Genomic DNA, 18,583 nt, shown 5'->3' on the forward strand with positions numbered 1-18,583 from the left:
CATCCGCTGGTTCACTCCTCAGATTGCTGCAACGGCCAGAGCTGTGCTGATCCGAAGCCAAGAGCCAGGAGCTTCTTCTAGGTCTCCCACGTGGGTGCAGGGGCCCAAGGACTTGGGCCATCTTAAACTGCTTTCCCGGGGCACAGCAGAGAGCTGGATCAGAAGTGGAGCAGCCGGGTCTTGAACCGGCACCCATATGGCATGCCAGCGCTTCAGGCAAGGGTGTTAACCCACTGTGCCACAGCATCAGCCCCAGCATATAGTTTTAAATTGTTTCTTTTTTGTTTGTTTTGAATGTTCAATGAGAATATGTATATATATATATATATATATATATACACACACACACACACACATACATACTACCAGGCACAGGAACACCGTGTGTGCGGTGTGTCACTGGGTGAGGGGCTGGGATCTACACCAGACGAACGTCGACGAAGCCACACGTGGTCTTGACAGAAGCGGGGTGTGGCTGGCGATGGTCATGTCTCAGGCTTCTCGAAGCTCAGCAGCATGTTGGGGATCCCATGGCTGATGGGGAACAGCTGTCGGGCTCCGGGCACTGCAGGGTGCCCTCCAACACCTCCACCTCCAGCAGCACATGGCCCATCTTCTGCAGAAACGCCCCATCCACTCGTGGCCCTCCATTGGCTCCTTGGGCACCTCCAGCAGGTGCAAGGTATTGGCCGCCCCCAGAAGTACTGCCCACTCCACCTTCGGTGTCAGCCGTGGCGAAAGTGGGGTTGAACTACAGAGGGCTGACAAGGACCTCGGTGGCCAGAGGGCACTGGGGGAAGCCACGAGCCCCCCCCCCCCACATGGGAGCTCAGGAGGTTGTGGGTGAACAGTTCTAAATTGTTTCTTTTTAAAACATATTTATGGGGCTCGTGCTATGGCTTAGTGGGCTAAGCCTCTGCCTGCGGCGCCAGCCAGCATCCCATATGGGTGCCGGTTCGGTCCCCTCTGTTCTACTTCCAATCTGGCTCTCTGCTATGGCCTGGGAAGGCAGTAGAAGATGGCCCAAGTCCTTGGGCCCCTGCACCTATGTGGGAGACCTAGAAGAAGCTCCTGGCTCCTGGCTTCGGATCGGCGCAGCTCCGGCCGTTGCAGCCATCTGGGATTGAACCAGCGGACAGAAGACTTCTCTCTATCTCTCTGCCTCTGTGTCTTTGTAACTCTGCCTTTCAAATAAATAAGTACATCTTTAAAAGCAAAAAATCAGATTTATTTTTATTTTTATTTGAAAGGCAAAGTGAAAGAAAAAGGTAGAGATAGAGATAAAGAGATCTTTCAACCATTGGCTCATTCCTTAAATGGCCTCAATGGTCCCTGCTGGGCCAGGCCGAAGTCAGGAGCCAGGAGGTCCATCTGGTCTCACTTCTGGGTGCAGGGTCCAAGTACTTGGGCTGCCTTCTGCTGCTTTCCCCAGACACAATACTAGGGAGTTGGATCAGAAGTGGAGCAGCTAGGACTTGAACCATTGCTCTGATATGGGATCCAGTATCACATTGGTGACTTCACCAGTTGTACCCCAACACCAGCACTTAAATTATTTTTTTTTAAATTTACTTGACAGGTAGAGTTATAGACAGTGAGAGAGAGAGAGAGAGAGAGAGAGAGACAGAGAAAGGTCTTCCTTCTGTTGGTTCACTCCCCAAATGGCCACTATGGCTGGTGCTGTGCCGATCCGAAGCCAGGAGCCAGGTGCTTCCTCCTGGTCTCCCATGTGGGTGCAGGGGCCCAAGCACTTGGGCCATCCTCCACTGCCTTCCCAGGCCACAACAGAGACCTGGACTGGAAGAGGAGCAACCGGGACCAGAACTTGGCGCCCATATGGGATGCTGGCGCCGCAGGTGGAGGATTAACCTAGTGAGCCATGGCGTCGGCCCCAAATTATTTCTTTAAAATGTTATCATTCCCTTACTTTCTCTCAGGTGGCTAATATAAGTTTAATCTGTGTCTTTCTTTGATGGCCATTATATTTTGACTTTTTTATTTATTTAATTTTCATTTCTTTGAAAGGCAATGAGATATAGACAGGGACGTACAGGTGACAAAGATCTTCCATCTGCTGGTTTACTCCTCAAATGTCTACAACAGCTGGGCCAGACTGAAGCCAAGAGCATGTTACACAACACAGGTTTCCCATATGGGTGGCAGGGACCCAGGTGTCAGAGCCATGATCTGCTGCCTTCCACGATGCACGGAGCAGGGAGCTGGGACCCAAAGTGCAGCAGGCTTCCAGTATGGGATGCATGCATCCCAAGTCACATCTCAACTAATGTGCCACACGCCTGCCCCAATCTGCACGTCTTTTTAAATTTTTTATTTACTGATTTGAAAGAGAGAGAGAGCGCACACACACATCCACTGGTTCACTCCTCCAATGCCAGTGTTGGGCCATGCTGGAGTCAGGAGACTGGGATCCAATCCAGGTTGCCTATTTAAGCCATCATCTGCTGCCTCCCAGAGTGTGCGCTAGCAGGCACCTGCAACTGGAAGTGGGGAAGGACTTGCGCCCGGATACTCTGATGTGTGATGGACGCCCCAAGCGGCATGTTAACTGCTGCACCAAGAACCCACTCCCACATGTCTGCTTTTTAAGACATTATATATGAAATAAAGATTTATTTATTTATTTGAAAGGCAGTTACACAGAGAGAGAGAGAGAGAGAGAGAGAGAGAGAGAGAGAGAGATCTTTCATCCACTGGTTTACTTCCCAAACGGTCTCAATGCCCTGGGCTGGGCCAGGCGGAAGCCAGGAGCCAGGAGCTTTATTTGGGCCTCCCACATGGCAGAGCCCTTGGTACCTCGGCCATACTCTTCTGCCTTCCCAGAGAGAGAGAGAGAGAGAGAGAGAGAGAGAGATTGGTTCACTCCAGAGATAGCTGCAACAGCCAGGCCCGGGCCAGGCTGAAGCCAGGAGCCAGGAAGTTCATCCAGGTCTCCCACATGGGTGCAGGGGCGTAACCACTTGGGCCATCTTCCACTGCTCTCCCAGGCCATTAGCAGGGAGCCAGGTCGGAGTGGAGCAGCCGGGACCCAAACTGGCACCCATATGGGAATGCTGGTATCACAGGCGGCAGCTTTACCTGCTACACCAGAAGGCGGGCCCCACCTTGCACACTTTTTACTTGGGTAACCAGGTAGATGGAGATGCTACAAGCTAAGGCAGAAACACACAGATGGGAAACTAAGCTTATGAAGAGAAGCAAGAGGGCGGGAGGAAACACAGGAGGGGCGTGATGGTGGAGTGCCGTGGTGGGGGATTTCGGTTTGGACATGCTGCATTTGCGGTGCCTATGGGTCATTAGGGGAAGCTGTCCAGCGGACAGGTGTGTGTGTGCTAAGACTCACTCTGTAGAAACGCAGCGTCAGGGCCTGCTCGAACACTGGCTGAGTCACAGAACAGCCATGATCCTTACCTTCCCAGACCTAAGAGCCTAGTGGAGACGCCAGTCAGGCTCTCAGGGAAAGGACCAGGCTAGAGCTCTCAACATACACAGGGAGTGTTTCCAGTCAGAAGCCCTCGAGATTCCTAGAATTCACAAACACCATCGGCTATGAGCTGTACCTGCCAGGTATATCATCTCATCGAAACTTCACACTAACCCCCCGGAGCCTAAGATGTCACAGATGAAGATAATGAAATGCAGAGAGCTGAGCTGTAAATCAGAATCTCCGAGCCGCGGTGCTACACTTCTGTGGTTTGCACGAATGAAGATTCTTGATGAGGGCTGAGGAAGTGCAATCTGTGGTGATGCCAAAGGGCTGAGAAAGCACTTGTGGTCAGAAAGGAGGAAATCAGAATTCAAGGTTTCGTCTGCGTATGGTTTTGTGGCTAGCAGCCTTTTTCCCATCAACTTTTAAAAATTTTGCTTAAAAACTGTCTTTTTTTTCCATTTTAATTTGAAAGGCAGAGAGACAGAGGGAGGGAGAGGAGAGATATTCCATCCGCTGGTTCACTCCCCAAATGCTTATAACAGCTCAGGCCGGGCCAGGCTGGAGCCAGGAGCCAGGAACTCTATCCTGGAGAGCAGCAGGAGCACAAGTGCCGAGTTACCACCTCTGCCTGTCAGGTTGTACATCAGCAGGAAGCCAGATCGGAAGCAGAGTAGTGGGGACTTGAACCTGCCACTCTGACATGGGATGTGGGTGTCCCAAGTAGTGACTTCAGGCACTGTGCAGATGCCAACCGTTGATATACCTGGAAAGGAATGTGATAATGTAGGTAATGCTGTTTTAGGAAGCACAGTCCTAGTGACTATGTTATTCTGAAAACTTCCTGAAACATGGAGGTGGTGTCTATAATCGGAAGGGGCAGAAGAATAGCAATAGTTAGGGTTGTCCTGTAATTACGAGGACTGCTTCTTTGTGGTGAAATGTGCGGGTCGTTTCAGGGCGAATGAAGCTTTCGGCCATGATTACTGGGTGCCAGCCCATTTGCAGTGTCCTGCTCTGCAGAAAGGTGTGCCAGTCCATGGGCAGCCACTCGGAGTTGAGTTCAGATCACCATCATGGAAGACAGGTGCGGCAGGGTGCTCTGGCTGTTAGTGTGGCGCTCTGAGAAGTGGGGTAATGTCAGAGCCCTAGGGAGGGCTTCTACACCCACGCTGGCAGCACCCAGAGCAGCTGAAGACGTGGGAGAGCTCCGGGGAAGAGCAGATAGGGGTGAAGCCCTTCATCACGTTTAGGATTTCACTGAAACGTGAGGCTTCCTCACAGCCCCAGTCTGCTTAATTTCTCTGCAAATTAATATCTCATTGTTCTTAAATAAACCTATAAGGTATTCTTAATTTTTGCAATCTGCCAAGGCTATCTCTTATCTTACATAATTGGACCTCTTCAGATTTTTTTTTAAAACTTTTTAAAAGTTTATTTGAAAGGTAGAGAAACAGAGAGAAGGACAAGGAAAGAGAAATCTTTCATCTGCTGGTTCCTTTCCCAGATTGCATAGCCAGGGCTAGGCCAGGCTGAAGCCAGGAGCCTGGAGCTCACACGGGCGGCAGGGAGCCAGGTACCTGAGCCATCACCTGCTACGTTTCAGGGTTTGCATGAGCAGGAGGCTGGAGTTGGAATCAGAAGGAAGACCTGAACCCAGGCAAACCAAAATGGGATGCGGGCAACCTAACCACTGTGCCAAACACCAACCCCCTTTCAAAATTTTTATTTACTTGACAGGAAGAGACTGACAGAGCTCCTATCTGCTGGTTCACTCCCCAAACGCCAGCAATGCCCAGGACTGCGTGTAGGCCAAAGCTGGGGGCTGGGACTGAACCCGGGTCTCTGACACGCGTGACAGGAACCCAACTGCTTGAGACCCCGGGATCTCCACCAGCAGGAAGGAGCCAAGGTCAGCACTGAACCCCGCGTTCAACGTGGGCCAAACAGCTGCCCACCTCTGCCCCCGACTTCAGATCTTTGTCTTTCTCTACGTGGTAACCCAACTCTCTCATTCACTGATAACTACTTGAAGTCTGTGTTGACGGGGTCTGTGTGTGTGTGTACACACGCGGGTAAATATGAAATCGAGTCTGATGTTCAGTGTTGAAGTGAGGCTGCAGCAGCTTTGAGGCCTACGGAGCTTCAGCCTCTGAGAGCTAAGGACGCTGACCTGACCACGTGGGTGTTCGCCGTGCAGTGTCAGGCCTTGGGCCAGGCGTGCGCAGGCCTTGCAGGCCCTGTGCCGGCTCGGATGCGCTGCGGAAGCAGGCCGCGACCCACGAGGGCTGTGTGCTCCCTATATTGCCCTCAACACAGCGCGCGAGAACGCGAAGAGCGGGGGCGTGCACAGGTCCACACGCAGGCGGCGGGCGTGGGAGCGGTGCAAACCCGGGGCGTGGACGCGTCGCACACGCAGACACGGCATGTCCGGGGGCGGCTGCGCTGTCGGGGAACCTCTGCACCCAGCGATCAGCGCCTCACGGCGCCCAAGTCACGTGCGGACGGCGCCCTAACCCGGCCCGAGGGAGGCACAGCCCACGCCAACGTGTGCAAGCCCACCATCGCGCTCACGACCCACAGAGCGGCTCTGCGCGTCCGCTCCACATCCCCGGGGGCCCGGCCCTGAGATCGGGGAACGGGTGCGGGAACGCATCTGAACACACGATTTCAGTGAGGCGAGGGCGGCGGGAGCCCTCGGGCCCGGGCCCGGGGAAGGCAGCAGGGTCCCGCCGGGCGCCCGCGTGGCCCGCGCCCTCCCTGGACACGCGCACTCGCGGAGCTCAGCGCGGCCTGCCCGGCAGCGCGATCCGGCTGCCCCGCGGCCCCTGCGCGCATGCGCGGGCGCCGCCCTCTGCCTTGTCCCTCGCGGCACTCCGTAGGGCTCCCGCGGCGAGCTCCACGTCGGCCGCGCAGGCGCCCTGGGCGCCCCGTTCACCTGCTGCCGTTGTCGCCGCCGCCGCCGGGGCTGGATGGGGGGCCGAGGCCAGCCAGTGGCACCCGGAAGAAGGAGACGCGGCGGCGGCGACGCCGACACCCGCGGGACGCGAGTCCCGACCAGCCCGCGAGCTCGAGGAGGCGGCGGCGAGGCCCGGCCCCCGCGGCCGCTGGAGTAGGGAGCCGCCGCGGGCTGTGCCCCCTCAGGTCCGGTCTGCACGCTCGGGGCCCCGCGCTGCGCCATGTTCAAGAAACTGAAGCAGAAGATCAGCGAGGAGCAGCAGCAGCTCCAGCAGGCGCTGGCCCCTGCTCAGGTACGAGGCCGCCGCTCGCGTCCCCGCTTCCCGACGCCCCTGACGCCGGCCCGGGGCGCGAGAGGGCGGCGGGGGACGCCCCTCCGAGACCTCTGACCTCTGACCCCGGCCGGAGGCGGTGCTCCGTGACCCCTGACCCGGGCTGCCCCCAGCCCCCAGACTACGTCCCCGAGTGAGAGGCCGGAGCCCTCGTGACCTCTGACCTGTGTCCCCGAGTCCGGACCCCTAGGGGACTCGTCGCTTCGTCCCAGGACCCAGCCCTGGGGGTGAGGGCGGGCGGGAAGGCCGAGGAAGCGGCCCGGGCGGCCCGGCCTGCGCTGCTGCCCGCGGCCGTCACGAGTCCGGCGCTGGGCGGGCGGCCCGGGCCTGTGCGCCCCGGCCCTGGCCTGCCCTGCGTGGCCGCGGCCGGGCCCTGCCCTGCCCCTGCGTGGCCCTGCCCGGCCCTGCCCTGCCCTGCACCTGCCCTGCCCCTGCGTGGCCGCGGCCGTGTGCGCGGGGCCCGGCGCCTGCCGACCTTTCTGCGGCTCAGCTCGGCGTGCGCGGATCCCTCGCCTTACCCCCGGCTCCCGAAGTGATGGTGATGGCGATGGTGATGGTGATGGTACCAATCCATCAGTCTGCAGCCTCCGGGCGCACCGATCTGACCCACGGCTGCTGCCCCGGCTTGTCCGACAGCGTGCGTGCGGGTGGGCTGCTCTGCAGGGGATGGGACCTGCGAGCTGCTCTGCTCCCTCCGTGGGACAGGGCCCGTCGCCTCCGTCCGTTCTCACTTCGCGCAGCGCTGTGACTTGAAAGTGGGAGGAACGGGCCGGTCGGCGAGCGCGAGCCCCGCGGTTAGGAACGCGCAGCCACCTTACGCCATTGGAGACCCGGCTCTCGAAGTTGTCCTGAGAAGATCTCGATGTGTTATAGACCTGGCTACGCGGGGCGTTCTCCTTTCAGTGTTTGGTCGGTTAAAAGCTAGCCGGGCAAAGGCGTTCTACCCTGTGTGGGGTCAGCCATGCTGCCCCTTAGAGGAGGCCGGCGTTCGTTGGGTCCTTCCTGATTCTGCACGCTTAGCGTTAGAGCCCCCCAAAAGCGTTACCCAGGATGATAGGTGTGAAAGTGTGAAACAGTAAAAGCACGTGGACTGTGATCCTACTTTTGCAGGAAAAAATAGTGTGTATAAGTATTTATATATGCCATTGTGAAAAGTGTAAGAAGGGTATAAGTGCTAATGGGATACTGAGTGTGCTATCTTTCATTTGCAGTGTTTAGTTTCTCTTTATGAAAATGAGTTCTGTGTAAACAGAGACGTTGCTTTTAGAACCAGCAGTAGTAAAAGCTGGTGACTGGCAGGGGGTGTAGCTGAAAGCTGCTGCCTAGATGGTGCCTCTGAATCCAATACAATCACTTTGTGCCAGCGCCGTGGCTCAACAGGCTAATCCTCCGCCTTGCGGCGCCGGCACACCAGGTTCTAGTCCCGGTTGGGGTGCCGGATTCTGTCCCGGTTGCCCCTCTTCCAGGCCAGCTCTCTGCTATGGCCCGGGAGTGCAGAAGAGGATGGCCCAAGTGCTTGGGCCCTGCACCCCATGGGAGACCAGGAGAAGCACCTGGCTCCTGCCTTCGGATCAGCGCGGTGCACTGGCTGCAGCGCGCCAGCCGCGGCGGCCATTGGAGGGTGAACCAACGGCAAAAAGGAAGACCTTTCTCTCTCTGTCTCTCTCTCTCTCACTATCCACTCTGCCAAAAAAAAAAAAAAAAAGTCACTTTGTGTGAACCACATGTAAAACAGTTCTCTGGGGTAATGTGTATATTTATCCAGAACTTGAAAGTAAGTTGATCATGTTCAATACGGAAAGAAACTCAGTTCTCTTCTGGTTCCATCTCCCATCTTTCCCAGGTGCGTCAGCAGGGAGCTGGATTGGAAGTGGAGCAGCCGGGATGCAACCTGGCGCCCACGTGGGATGCTGAGCTGCAGGTGGCAGCTTAACCTGCTATGCCACAGCGCTGCCTCCTTGTTTCTTTTTTAATTAAAAACTTTTAGGGGCTGGTTTTGTGGCACAGCAGGTCAACCTGCTGCTTGCAACACTAGCATCCCATATTGGAATGCTGGTTCTGATCCAGCGCCCTGCTAATGTGCCTGCCTGGGAAAGCAGTGGAAGAGTGCCCAAGTCCTTGGGCCTCTGCCACCCATGTGGGAGACCCACATGTAGTTCAGGCTTCGGGCTGGGCCAGTCCTGGCCATTGTGGCCATTTGGGGGTGAACCAGCATATACAAAACCTATCATTCTCTCCCTTGCTCTCTGTCACTCTGCCTTTCAAATAAGTAAATCTAAAACAAAAGAAACAAAAACCCTGATACAGAAGTTTTTTGTTTTTTGTTTTTTTTTTTTGGACAGGCAGAGTTAGTGAGAGAGAAAGGTCTTCCTTTTCAGTTGGTTGGTTCACCCCCCAGTGGCCGCTGTGGTCAGCGCACCACGCTGATCCAAAGCCAGGAGCCAGGTGCTTCTCCTGGTCTCCCATGTGGGTGCAGGGCCCAAGGACCTGGGCCATCCTCCACTGCACTCCCGGGCCACAGCAGAGAAGCTGGCCTGGAAGAGGGGCAACTGGGACAGAATCCGGCGCCCCAACCGGGACTAGAACCTGGTGTGCCGGCGCTGCAGGTGGAGGATTAGCCTAGTGAGCCACGGCGCCCGACAATACAGAAAAATTCTACAATTAGTTAGGAAGGGGTCTTCAAAAAGTTCATGGAAAATGGGAATTTTCCATGTGGATTTCAAAATCTTTGCACCAGAATAACTTGCATTAATTGGTTGTGCCATGTTGGAGGAGGATCTAGTTTGAGGCACTCAGAAGGATAAGACCTCAGTTTGAAGAGTCCCTATCAGGGCTACGTGAATCCTGCGTGGGTACCAGAATGATGAAGTCGTTAATGCTTCATCAGAAGTTTATGGGGACAGTTCCCCAAATAAATCAGCAGTTTACAAATGGTTGACTCATTTGAAGAAGGGACAAGATGATGTTGAAGATGAAGCCTGCAGCTTCAATTTGAGGAAAAAATAATCATGCTGTAAGTGAAGAGCACTAATGATTAATAGCAGAAGTAGTAGCCTGTACCATGACATCTCAGTTGGTTCAGCTTACACAGTTTGAGTGAAAAATTAGAGTTGAGCAGACTTGCTGCTTGATGGGGGCCGGGAGCAGAGCGTTTCTTCAGATGATTGTGCAGGTGAGATGTGGCTTTACCGTCCCATCCTGAGGACCGAGCGCAGTCAGAGCAACAGCGGCTCAGGGTGAAGGTGTTCCAGTCTAAGCAGAGCCAGACCGGTCAAGAGCGAAGGTCCCGGCAGCAGAGTTTTTTGTTTTTGTTTTTGTTTTTGACAGGCAGAGTGGACAGTGAGAGAGAGAGACAGAGAGAAAGGTCTTCCTTTTGCCGTTGGTTCACCCTCCAATGGCCACCACGGCCTGCGCGCTGCGGCCGGTGCACCGCGCTGATCCGAAGCCAGGAGCCAGGTACTTCTCCTGGTCTCCCATGGGGTGCAGGGCCCAAGCACTTGGGCCATCCTCCACTGCACGGCAGAGAGCTGGACTGGAAGAGGGGCAACCGGGACAGAATCCAGCACCCCAACTGGGACTAGAACCCGGTGTGCCAGCGCCGCTAGGCGGAGGATTAGCCTGTTGAGCCATGGTGCCGGCAAGAGTTTTGGGATTGCTTAAGGCATTTTGTGTGTGGACTTTCTGAAGGACCAAAGAGTGATACCATTAGCATATTAGGAGAGTGTTCTGAGAACATTAGTTAAAGTTTTACCAAAAGAAAGCTTCACGCCTGCGGCGCTGGCACCCCGGGTTCTAGTCCCAGTCGGGGCGCCAGATTCTGTCCCGGTTGCTCCTCTTCCAATCCAGCTCTCTGCTGTGGCCTGGGAAGGCAGTGGAGGATGGCCCAAGTCCTTGGGCCCTGCACCCACATGGGAGACCAGGAGGAAGCGCCTGGCTCCTGGCTTCGGATGGGCGCAGCGCCGGCCGTGGTGGCCATTTGAGGGGTGAACCAACAGAAGGAAGACCTTTCTGTCTGTCTGTCTCTCTCTCACTGTCCACTCTGCCTGTCAGAAAAAAAAAAAAGAAAAATATTTTCACTTTCCATTTGAAAGGCAGAGAGTGAGTGAACTCTATCTGTTGGTTCACTCCTCAAATACCTACAGTAGCCAAGGCTGGAGCAGGCTGAAGTTAGGAGCCACCATGGCTCACAGGTGCACAGTAACAGGAAACGAATCAGAAACGGGAGCCAGGACTTGACTGGGTAGGGCACTCTGATGCAACATGTGGGTGTCCCAGGCAGCATCTTTTTTTTTTTTTTTTTTTTTTTGACAGGCAGAGTGGACAGTGAGAGAGAGAGACAGAGAGAAAGGTCTTCCTTTTGCCGTTGGTTCACCCTCCAATGGCCGCCGCGGTAGCGCGCTGCGGCCGGCGCACCGCGCTGTTCCGATGGCAGGAGCCAGGGGCTTATCCTGGTCTCCCATGGGGTGCAGAGCCCAAACACTTGGGCTATCCTCCACTGCACTCCCTGGCCACAGCAGAGAGCTGGCCTGGAAGAGGGGCAACCGGGACAGGATCGGTGCCCCGACCGGGACTAGAACCCGGTGTGCCGGCGCCGCAAGGCGGAGGATTAGCCTGTTGAGCCACGGCGCCGGCCCCCAGGCAGCATCTTAAACACTAAGCTGAACATCTGCCCCATTTCTCTAATCACACTTTTCCTAAACTTTTTGAAATCCCATCATATGTGTGCCGCACCATGTGAGGTTTGGTACACATATACATTGTGTAGTGTTTAAAAGTCACGGTAAACGTAGATACTCAAACCTTAATTCCTTTATGGTGAGCGCATTCAAAATTCCTTCTAGCTTATCATTTTAATTTTTATTCATTCATTTGAAAGATAGAGAGATCTTCCATCTGCTGATTCACTAAATGCTCACAACAGCTGGGCCTGGCCTGGCTAAAACTGGGAGCCTGGAAATTTATCCAGATCTACCACATGGATGGCAGGGCCCCAAGTCCTTCGCCCATCACCTGCTGCCTCACAGGCTTCGTGTTATAGCGGGAAGCTGGAGTCAGAAACGGAACTGGAACTCAAACCCAGGCATTCTGATACACGATGAGGGTACCCCGAGCAGCATGTGAACCTCTGTGCCGAATGTGTACTCCTCTTCTAGCTTTTTAAGAGAAATATAGGCTATGTTTTGGTATAATTGTATAATACAGTACACTATCCACAGTCACTCTACTGTGTAACACAATTCTTGAATTTCTTTTTCCACAACCTTTTTTAAAAATACATTTATTTATTTACTCATGTGATAGGCAGAGACAGAGAAAGAGAGAGAGGTCTTTCATCCACTGGTTCACTCCCCGGGAGGCTGCAATGGCCAGAGCTGTGCTGATCTGAAGCCAGGAGCCAGGAGCTTCTTCCAGTTCTTTCATGTGTGTGCAGGGGCCCAAGCATTTGGGCCATCCTCCATTGCTTTCCCAGGCCATAGCAGAGAGCTGGATTTGAAGTGGAACAGCTCGGACTCGAACCAGTGCACACATGGGATGCCGGCAGTGCAGGCGACAGCTTTACCCACCATACCACGGTGCCAGCCCCTTTGAATTTTTTTCCTACGTAACCATACCTCAGTGTCACTGCACCTGGTAGAACCACTGGACTGTGCTTGTTGCTTTGTTTTAGTTTTCAGCTTGTGTTTGTTTCATAGAAACTGTAACTTCTTAAAACTCTGAGAAGATAAGCATTATATGTACATGTATATTAAGTTCTGTTTCTTGATTTATCTGATTTTTAGGGTTTCTCTCTCTCTTTTTTAAGATTGATTGATTTGGCTGGCTCCATGGCTCAACAGGCTAATCCTCCGCCTTGTGGCGTCGGCACACCGAGTTCTAGTCCCGGTCGGGGCGCGGATTCTATTCCGGTTGCCCCTCTTCCAGGCCAGCTCTCTGCTATAGCCCGGGAGTGCAGTGGAGGATGGCCCAAGTGCTTGGGCCCTGCACCCCATGGGAGACCAGGAGAAGCATCTGGCTCCTGCCTTCGGACCAGCGCAGTGCACTGGCTGCAGTGCACCGGCCGCGGCGGCCATTGGAGGGTGAACCAACGGCAAAAAGGAAGACCTTTCTCTCTGTCTCTCTCTCTCTCACTGTCCACTCTGCCTGTCAAAAAATAAAAAAAATAAAAAATAGGCTGGCGCCGCGGCTCACTAGGCTAATCCTCCGCCTTGCGGCGCCGGCACACCGGGTTCTAGTCCCGGTTGGGGCACCGATCCTGTCCCGGTTGCCCCTCTTCCAGGCCAGCTCTCTGCTGTGGCCAGGGAGTGCAGTGGAGGATGGCCCAAGTCCTTGTGCCCTGCACCCCATGGGAGACCAGGAGAGGCACCTGGCTCCTGCCATCGGATCGGCACTGTGCGCCGGCCGCAGTGCGCCTACCGCGGCAGCCATTGGAGGGTGAACCAATGGCAAAAGGAAGACCTTTCTCTCTGTCTCTCTCTCTCACTGTCCTCTCTGCCTGTCAAAAAAAAAAAAAAAAAAAAAAAGATTGAGTGATTGATTTGAAAGGCAGAGTTAGAAGGAGAGATAGAGAGATCTTTCATCTGCTAGTTCACTCCCCAAATGGCTGCAATGGCTGGGGCTGGTCCAGGCCAAAGCCAGGAGCCAGAAGCTTCTTCCTGGTCTCCCACATGGGTGCAGAGGCCCAAGGACTTGTTCCATCTTCTACTGCTTTCCCAGGCGCATTTGTAGGGAGTTGGATCAGAAGTGGAGCAGCTGGACTAAAACATTTGATTTTTAAGTTGTGAATTCTCAGCAATTACATATTCTGTGTAGGGATTCAGCTTGAGATGACCACAGCCGTCTTACCCCTTAGGTCACCCTGGAGGTCAGCCCAAAACCTAGGAGGTAAATAAAGTCCTTAAGATACCCTGCCCTCTTACATGGCACTTCGAATGTCTCTCATGAATGTTCCTGTCTCCTGAGACAGTTAGGGTTCATTCTGAGTAGCCACGAGCCATGCTGTGTGGTGCGGAGGTCCGTGTGTTTCATGGTTGCCTGTGACTCACTTCTGTCCTTAAGCCTCCCCAGGAAATCACACTTTGTAGTCCTGGGTTTGTCCACCTCTTCCTTGAGTCTCTCGTACCTCCATACATTGGGTATTACGGGAACACCTTAGATTAGTAAAGATGCTATCCAGTTTTTTTATCTTCCTTTATAGAAACATTCAGTTGAGTTGACATGCGCTGTATGTACCTGAACTGTGGAGAGTATCAGTCTACTTGCGCATTATCGGCTGTTGGATGAGAGTTAGGGTGAAAGATAGATCACCTGTTTTTTTCTTTAAAGATTTATTTATTTGCTTGAAAGGCAATTACAGAGATGCAGAGGTAGAAAGAGAGAGAGAGAGAAAGAGAGAGAGGGGTGTCATCCATCCACTGGTTCACTCCACAGATGGCTGCAGTGGCTGGGAGCTGCACTGATCTGAAGCCAGGAGCTTCTGGGTCACCCACGTGGGTGCAGGGGCCCAAGATCATCTTTTAATCTAAATATGATGCCTTTAAATTTTCCCGAGTATCTTGTACTGAGCATGTTAGATAGTCATGATGTTTTAAAATTTTTGAACTAGAGTTCAGAGCTTTTTTTTTTTTAATTAAGATTTATTTATGTGGCCAGCGCTGTGGTATAGTGGGTGAAGCTGCCGCCTACGGTGCTAGCATCCCATATGGATGCCAGTTGGAGACTTGGCTGTTCCACTTCCCATCCAACTCTCTGATATGGCCTGGGAAACAGTGGAATATGGCCCAAGTGCTTGGGCCCCTGCACCCTCGTGGGGGACCCAGAAGAAGCTCCCAGCTCCTGCTGTTGTGACCATTTGGGGAGTGAACCAGCAGATGGAAGCACTTGCCTGTGCTCACTCTCACTCTCTCTGCCTCTGCCTCTGTCTGTATAACTCTGACTGCCAAATAAGTAAATACATCTCTTTTTTCAAGATTTATTTATTTAATTGGAAGGCAGAGTTACAGAGAGGCAGAGGCAGAGAGAGTGAGAGTGAGCACAGGCAAGTGCTTCCATCTGCTGGTTCACTCCCTAAATGGATGCAGGGCTTGGGGTGAGCCAGGCTGAAGCCAGGAGGCAGGCGCTTCTTCCAGGTCTCCCACGAAGGTGCAAGAGACCCAAGCACTTGGGCCATCTTCTGCTTTTTTCCCAGGTGTGTTAGCAGGGAGCTGGATTGGAGGTGGAGCAGGTCTTGAACTGGCGCCCGTATGAGATGCCAACATCGGAAAAGGTGGCTTTACCCTCTATGCCACAATGCCAGCCCAGAGAGTCATGGTTTTTTACACAAAATTTAAAACACAATGTTGCTTTATTTCTATCAAAGAGTATGTTACATAGTTCTAAGGGCCAAGTACTACTAAAGGGGTTTTTAAACCGTTGTTTGCTGTTGGCAGTGTTGCTGTTGGGAGGTCATTCTTTCTTTTCAAAGATTTTAGGGCCCTTCCTTTATGTCTTGTCTGAAATCTCATGACATTTATGTCTCAGTATGCATTTCTTGACGCAGTGTGGTGGGGACTCGATAGGCACATCAAGGAGGGAGATGTCTGTGCTTCGATCCGCGGGAACGTGTAGATAATCACTTCTTTGACAGTTCCTCTCCTTTGTTCTCTTCCTCCTGGAACTCCAGTGAGTTGGCTTTTGCACGTTATAGATAGATGGTCTGTTTTTTTGCTCTATCGTCTCTGTATGTTTTTGTCCCACTTCTGAGAGATGTTTTTCAGTTTATCTAATTTTCAACTGGATTTTTACTTTTAGTTGACTTATTTTTAAAATTTCCAGTGCTGTTTCTTACTGTCTTTTGCTTTTTTCATAGCATTTGTTCTTATTATACATATAAAGTCTTTGATCTTTCTGATAATACTAGACACATTTTTTTGTTTTGACATTCTCTTTTCATCTTTATTGATTTTGCTTTTTCCAGGTTTATTTATTTATTTATTTGGCTCTTTGACATTGAATGCTCTGGATGTCTGGTCGTATTTCAGGGTAAGGCAGTGAAAGTGCCCATGCTGTGTGGGAGTAGCATGTGACAGGGATAGAGAGGGTTCACTGCTGGTTGATGGGCTGTAAAGGCTTTGTTACTCGGGGGATACCCATGTGTCAGTAACCAGAGGTCCTTTCTAGGCGACCATGGAGCGTCTCCAGAGAAGCATTCTGTTGTGGGAAGCCTCGCTGCCCGGGAGGGGCCGCGGCTCCCCCAGCACTGCACAGGCTGTCACTCAGTCCCTCTAAGTTTAGCTGTAGACTTTCCCCACTGCCCCAGCTCCCTGCGCTTGGTGCTGCCCAGTCTGGAGCTTCATTGCTCCTTCAGAGGCTGTGCAGGATGGGCCAGAGGCCCTGGGGATCTTTCAGCTAGTCTTTCTGGCTTTGGTCCTGCCTCTTCACTTCTACATCCTGTTATGCCTTTTGCTTAAGGTTCTGAGTCTTACTAGGGTTTTGGGGATGAAAACAGGCAAAGAGGACTTCTTTTCATCAGTATTCCCTTAGTTAGGTCGCTGGTATTGTAATGTCATCAGCCATGCTAAATTCTTTTTTTTTATTAAAAAAATTTTTTTTATTAGACAGATAGAGTTAGACAGTGAAAGAGAGAGACAGAGAGAAAGGTCCTCCTTCCGTTGGTTCATCTCTCAAATGGCTGCCACAGCTGGAGTTACGCCAATCCGAAACCAGGAGCCAGGCGCTTCCCCCTGGTCTCTTGGGCCATCCTCCACCGCCTTCCCGGGCCACAGCAGAGAGCTGGACTGGAAGAGGAGCACCGGGACCAGAATCTGGCACCCACATGGGATGCCGGTGCCGCAGGTGGAGGATTAACCAAGTGAGCCACAGTGCCGGCCCTTTTTTTTTTTTTTTTAAGATTTATTTATTTATTTGAAAGAGTTACACAGATAAAGAAGAAGTGTCAGAGAGAGAGAGAGAGGTCTTCCATCCAATGGTTCACTCCCTAGTTGGCTGCAACAACCGGAGCAGCGCCGATCCGAGGCCAGGAGCCAGGAGCTTCTTCCAGATCTTCCACGTGGGTGCGGGGGCCCAAGGACTTGGGCCATCTTCTGCTGCTTTTCCAGGCCATAGCAGAGAGAGGGATCGGAAGTGGAACAGCCAGGTCTCAAATCGGCACCCATATGAAATGCTGGCGCTTCAGGCCATGTTGTTAACCTGCTGTGCTACAGCACCGGCCCCCATTCTAAATCCGCCCCCCCCCCCCTTTTTTCATTCACATACAGTCTTCTGAAAATTGGTTGAAATTTTTGAACTCTTTGGGAGAGAAGAAGAGAGAAATTAGGAGCATATTTCCATCTGCCATGTTTAACTGGACTTTTTCCTTACATTATTTTTGGTTAAGTGGATTTCACTATATTGAAGGGCTGTTTTTAAGAGATAAACATTTATAGCATGAAGAACATTTCATTTCTGGCACCTCTATCTTAGACATCAGGATGAGAAAGGTAGTTTTTTAAGGTCATGATGAAAAACTAACAATTTTTAAAATAAAGATTATTTATTTGAAAGAGTTACAGAGAAGTAGAGAGAGAAAGAAGTGGATTTTCTGTCCATTGGTTCATTCCTCAAATGGTCTCAATGGCCAGGGCTGGGCCAGATTTAAGTCAGGAGCCAGGAACTTCATTCTGGTCTCTCACGTGGGTGCAGGGGCCCAAGCACTTGGACCATCTTCTGCTGCTTTCCCAGGGGCATTAGCAGGGAGCTGCATCAAACGTAGAGCATCTGGGACATGAGCTGGTGCCCATATGGGAAGTTGGTGTTGCAGGCAATGGCTTAAGCTGCTTTGCCACAATGCCGTGCCACCTGTAACAATTCTAATAACTAAATTCAGAGGTGTACTCAAGAATTAACCTGTTATCGTGGCCATTGTTTTATTTATTTCTTTTTTTAAGATATATTTATTTGAAAGGCGAGAGAGAGAGAGAGAGAGATCTTCCACCCTCTGGTTCACCCCCCCAAATGGCTGCAACAGCCAGGGCTGGGCCAGGTCGAAGCCAGGAGCCAGCAGCTTCTCTGGGTCTCACATGTGGATGCAGGGGCCCAAGTACTTTGACCATTCTTCTCTGCTTTCCTAAATGCGTTAATAGGAAGCTGGATTGGAAGTGGAGCAGTCAGGATTTGAACCAGCACCCATATAGAATGCCGGCACTGCAGGCCACAGCGCCAGCCCCGACCATTGTTTTAGAGCTGGGATGTCAAATGGAGTTGGCAGTGACTTTCGTCTGTGCCGTAATGAAGATTCTTTGGCTATGTGCTTACGTGATGATTATCTGTAGGTGTGGGAGGGAGAAAGAGGGAAAAGAATCAAGTATTTATTATGCTTGTACAGAGTAATATTGAGAAGTGGAAAATAAGTAAAAATTGAGCATCAAAAGTGTTAATGTCACTAACTTCACATTTCGTAACTCATATTATTTATAAGAAAAATAAATCCTGACGTAGAGCCTCCTTATGCTTATTTTGCCCCCAGTTCCAGTAAATGTAAGTGGCTTCTAAACTAGTAGCAGGCCAGCATGGATAGCAGTATTGATGGGAGTGACACTGACCTAGAAAACGTTAAATTATGTTCCGCTTCCTTGTATCTTAGAAAACGGAAATTAGTTAATCAGTCAAAAAGCTATAGATCCAAAATGGTTAGGCTTCATTGATGGGGGCTGGTGCTATTATGGCTTAGTAGGTTAAGCCTCCGTCTGCGGCGCCACCATCCCATGTGGCCGGTTCGAGTTCCAGCTGCTCCACTTCAGTTCCAGCTCTCTGCTTATGGCCTGGGAGAGCAGTGGAAGATGGCCCAAGTGCTCGGGCCCATATGCCTGTGTGG

General features: G+C 52.3%; 1 protein-coding gene and 1 pseudogene across 5 annotated transcripts in view; one reads left to right on the forward strand and one right to left on the reverse strand.

Annotated features, from left to right (window-relative positions):
- Positions 1 to 485: 485 nt before the first annotated feature.
- On the reverse strand, positions 486 to 5,873 carry LOC133752263 (multifunctional methyltransferase subunit TRM112-like protein; annotated as a pseudogene).
- Positions 5,874 to 6,396: 523 nt separating this feature from the next.
- The window catches only part of GOLGA4 (golgin A4), a 126,973-nt gene continuing 114,786 nt past the window's right edge, over positions 6,397 to 18,583 (forward strand). For 4 of the 5 annotated variants that reach the window (XM_062216092.1, XM_062216103.1, XM_062216119.1 and 1 more), the window contains exon 1: positions 6,398 to 6,696. In XM_062216092.1, the coding sequence (XP_062072076.1) occupies positions 6,625 to 6,696 (72 nt within the window). In that variant the 5' untranslated portion in view covers positions 6,398 to 6,624. Of the gene's footprint in view, positions 6,697 to 18,583 lie in introns of all 5 variants that reach the window. The other variant, XM_062216111.1, reaches the window with a different exon arrangement.

This window comes from Lepus europaeus, chromosome 2, assembly GCF_033115175.1.
Source record: "Lepus europaeus isolate LE1 chromosome 2, mLepTim1.pri, whole genome shotgun sequence".
Taxonomy (NCBI): Eukaryota; Metazoa; Chordata; class Mammalia; order Lagomorpha; family Leporidae; genus Lepus; species Lepus europaeus.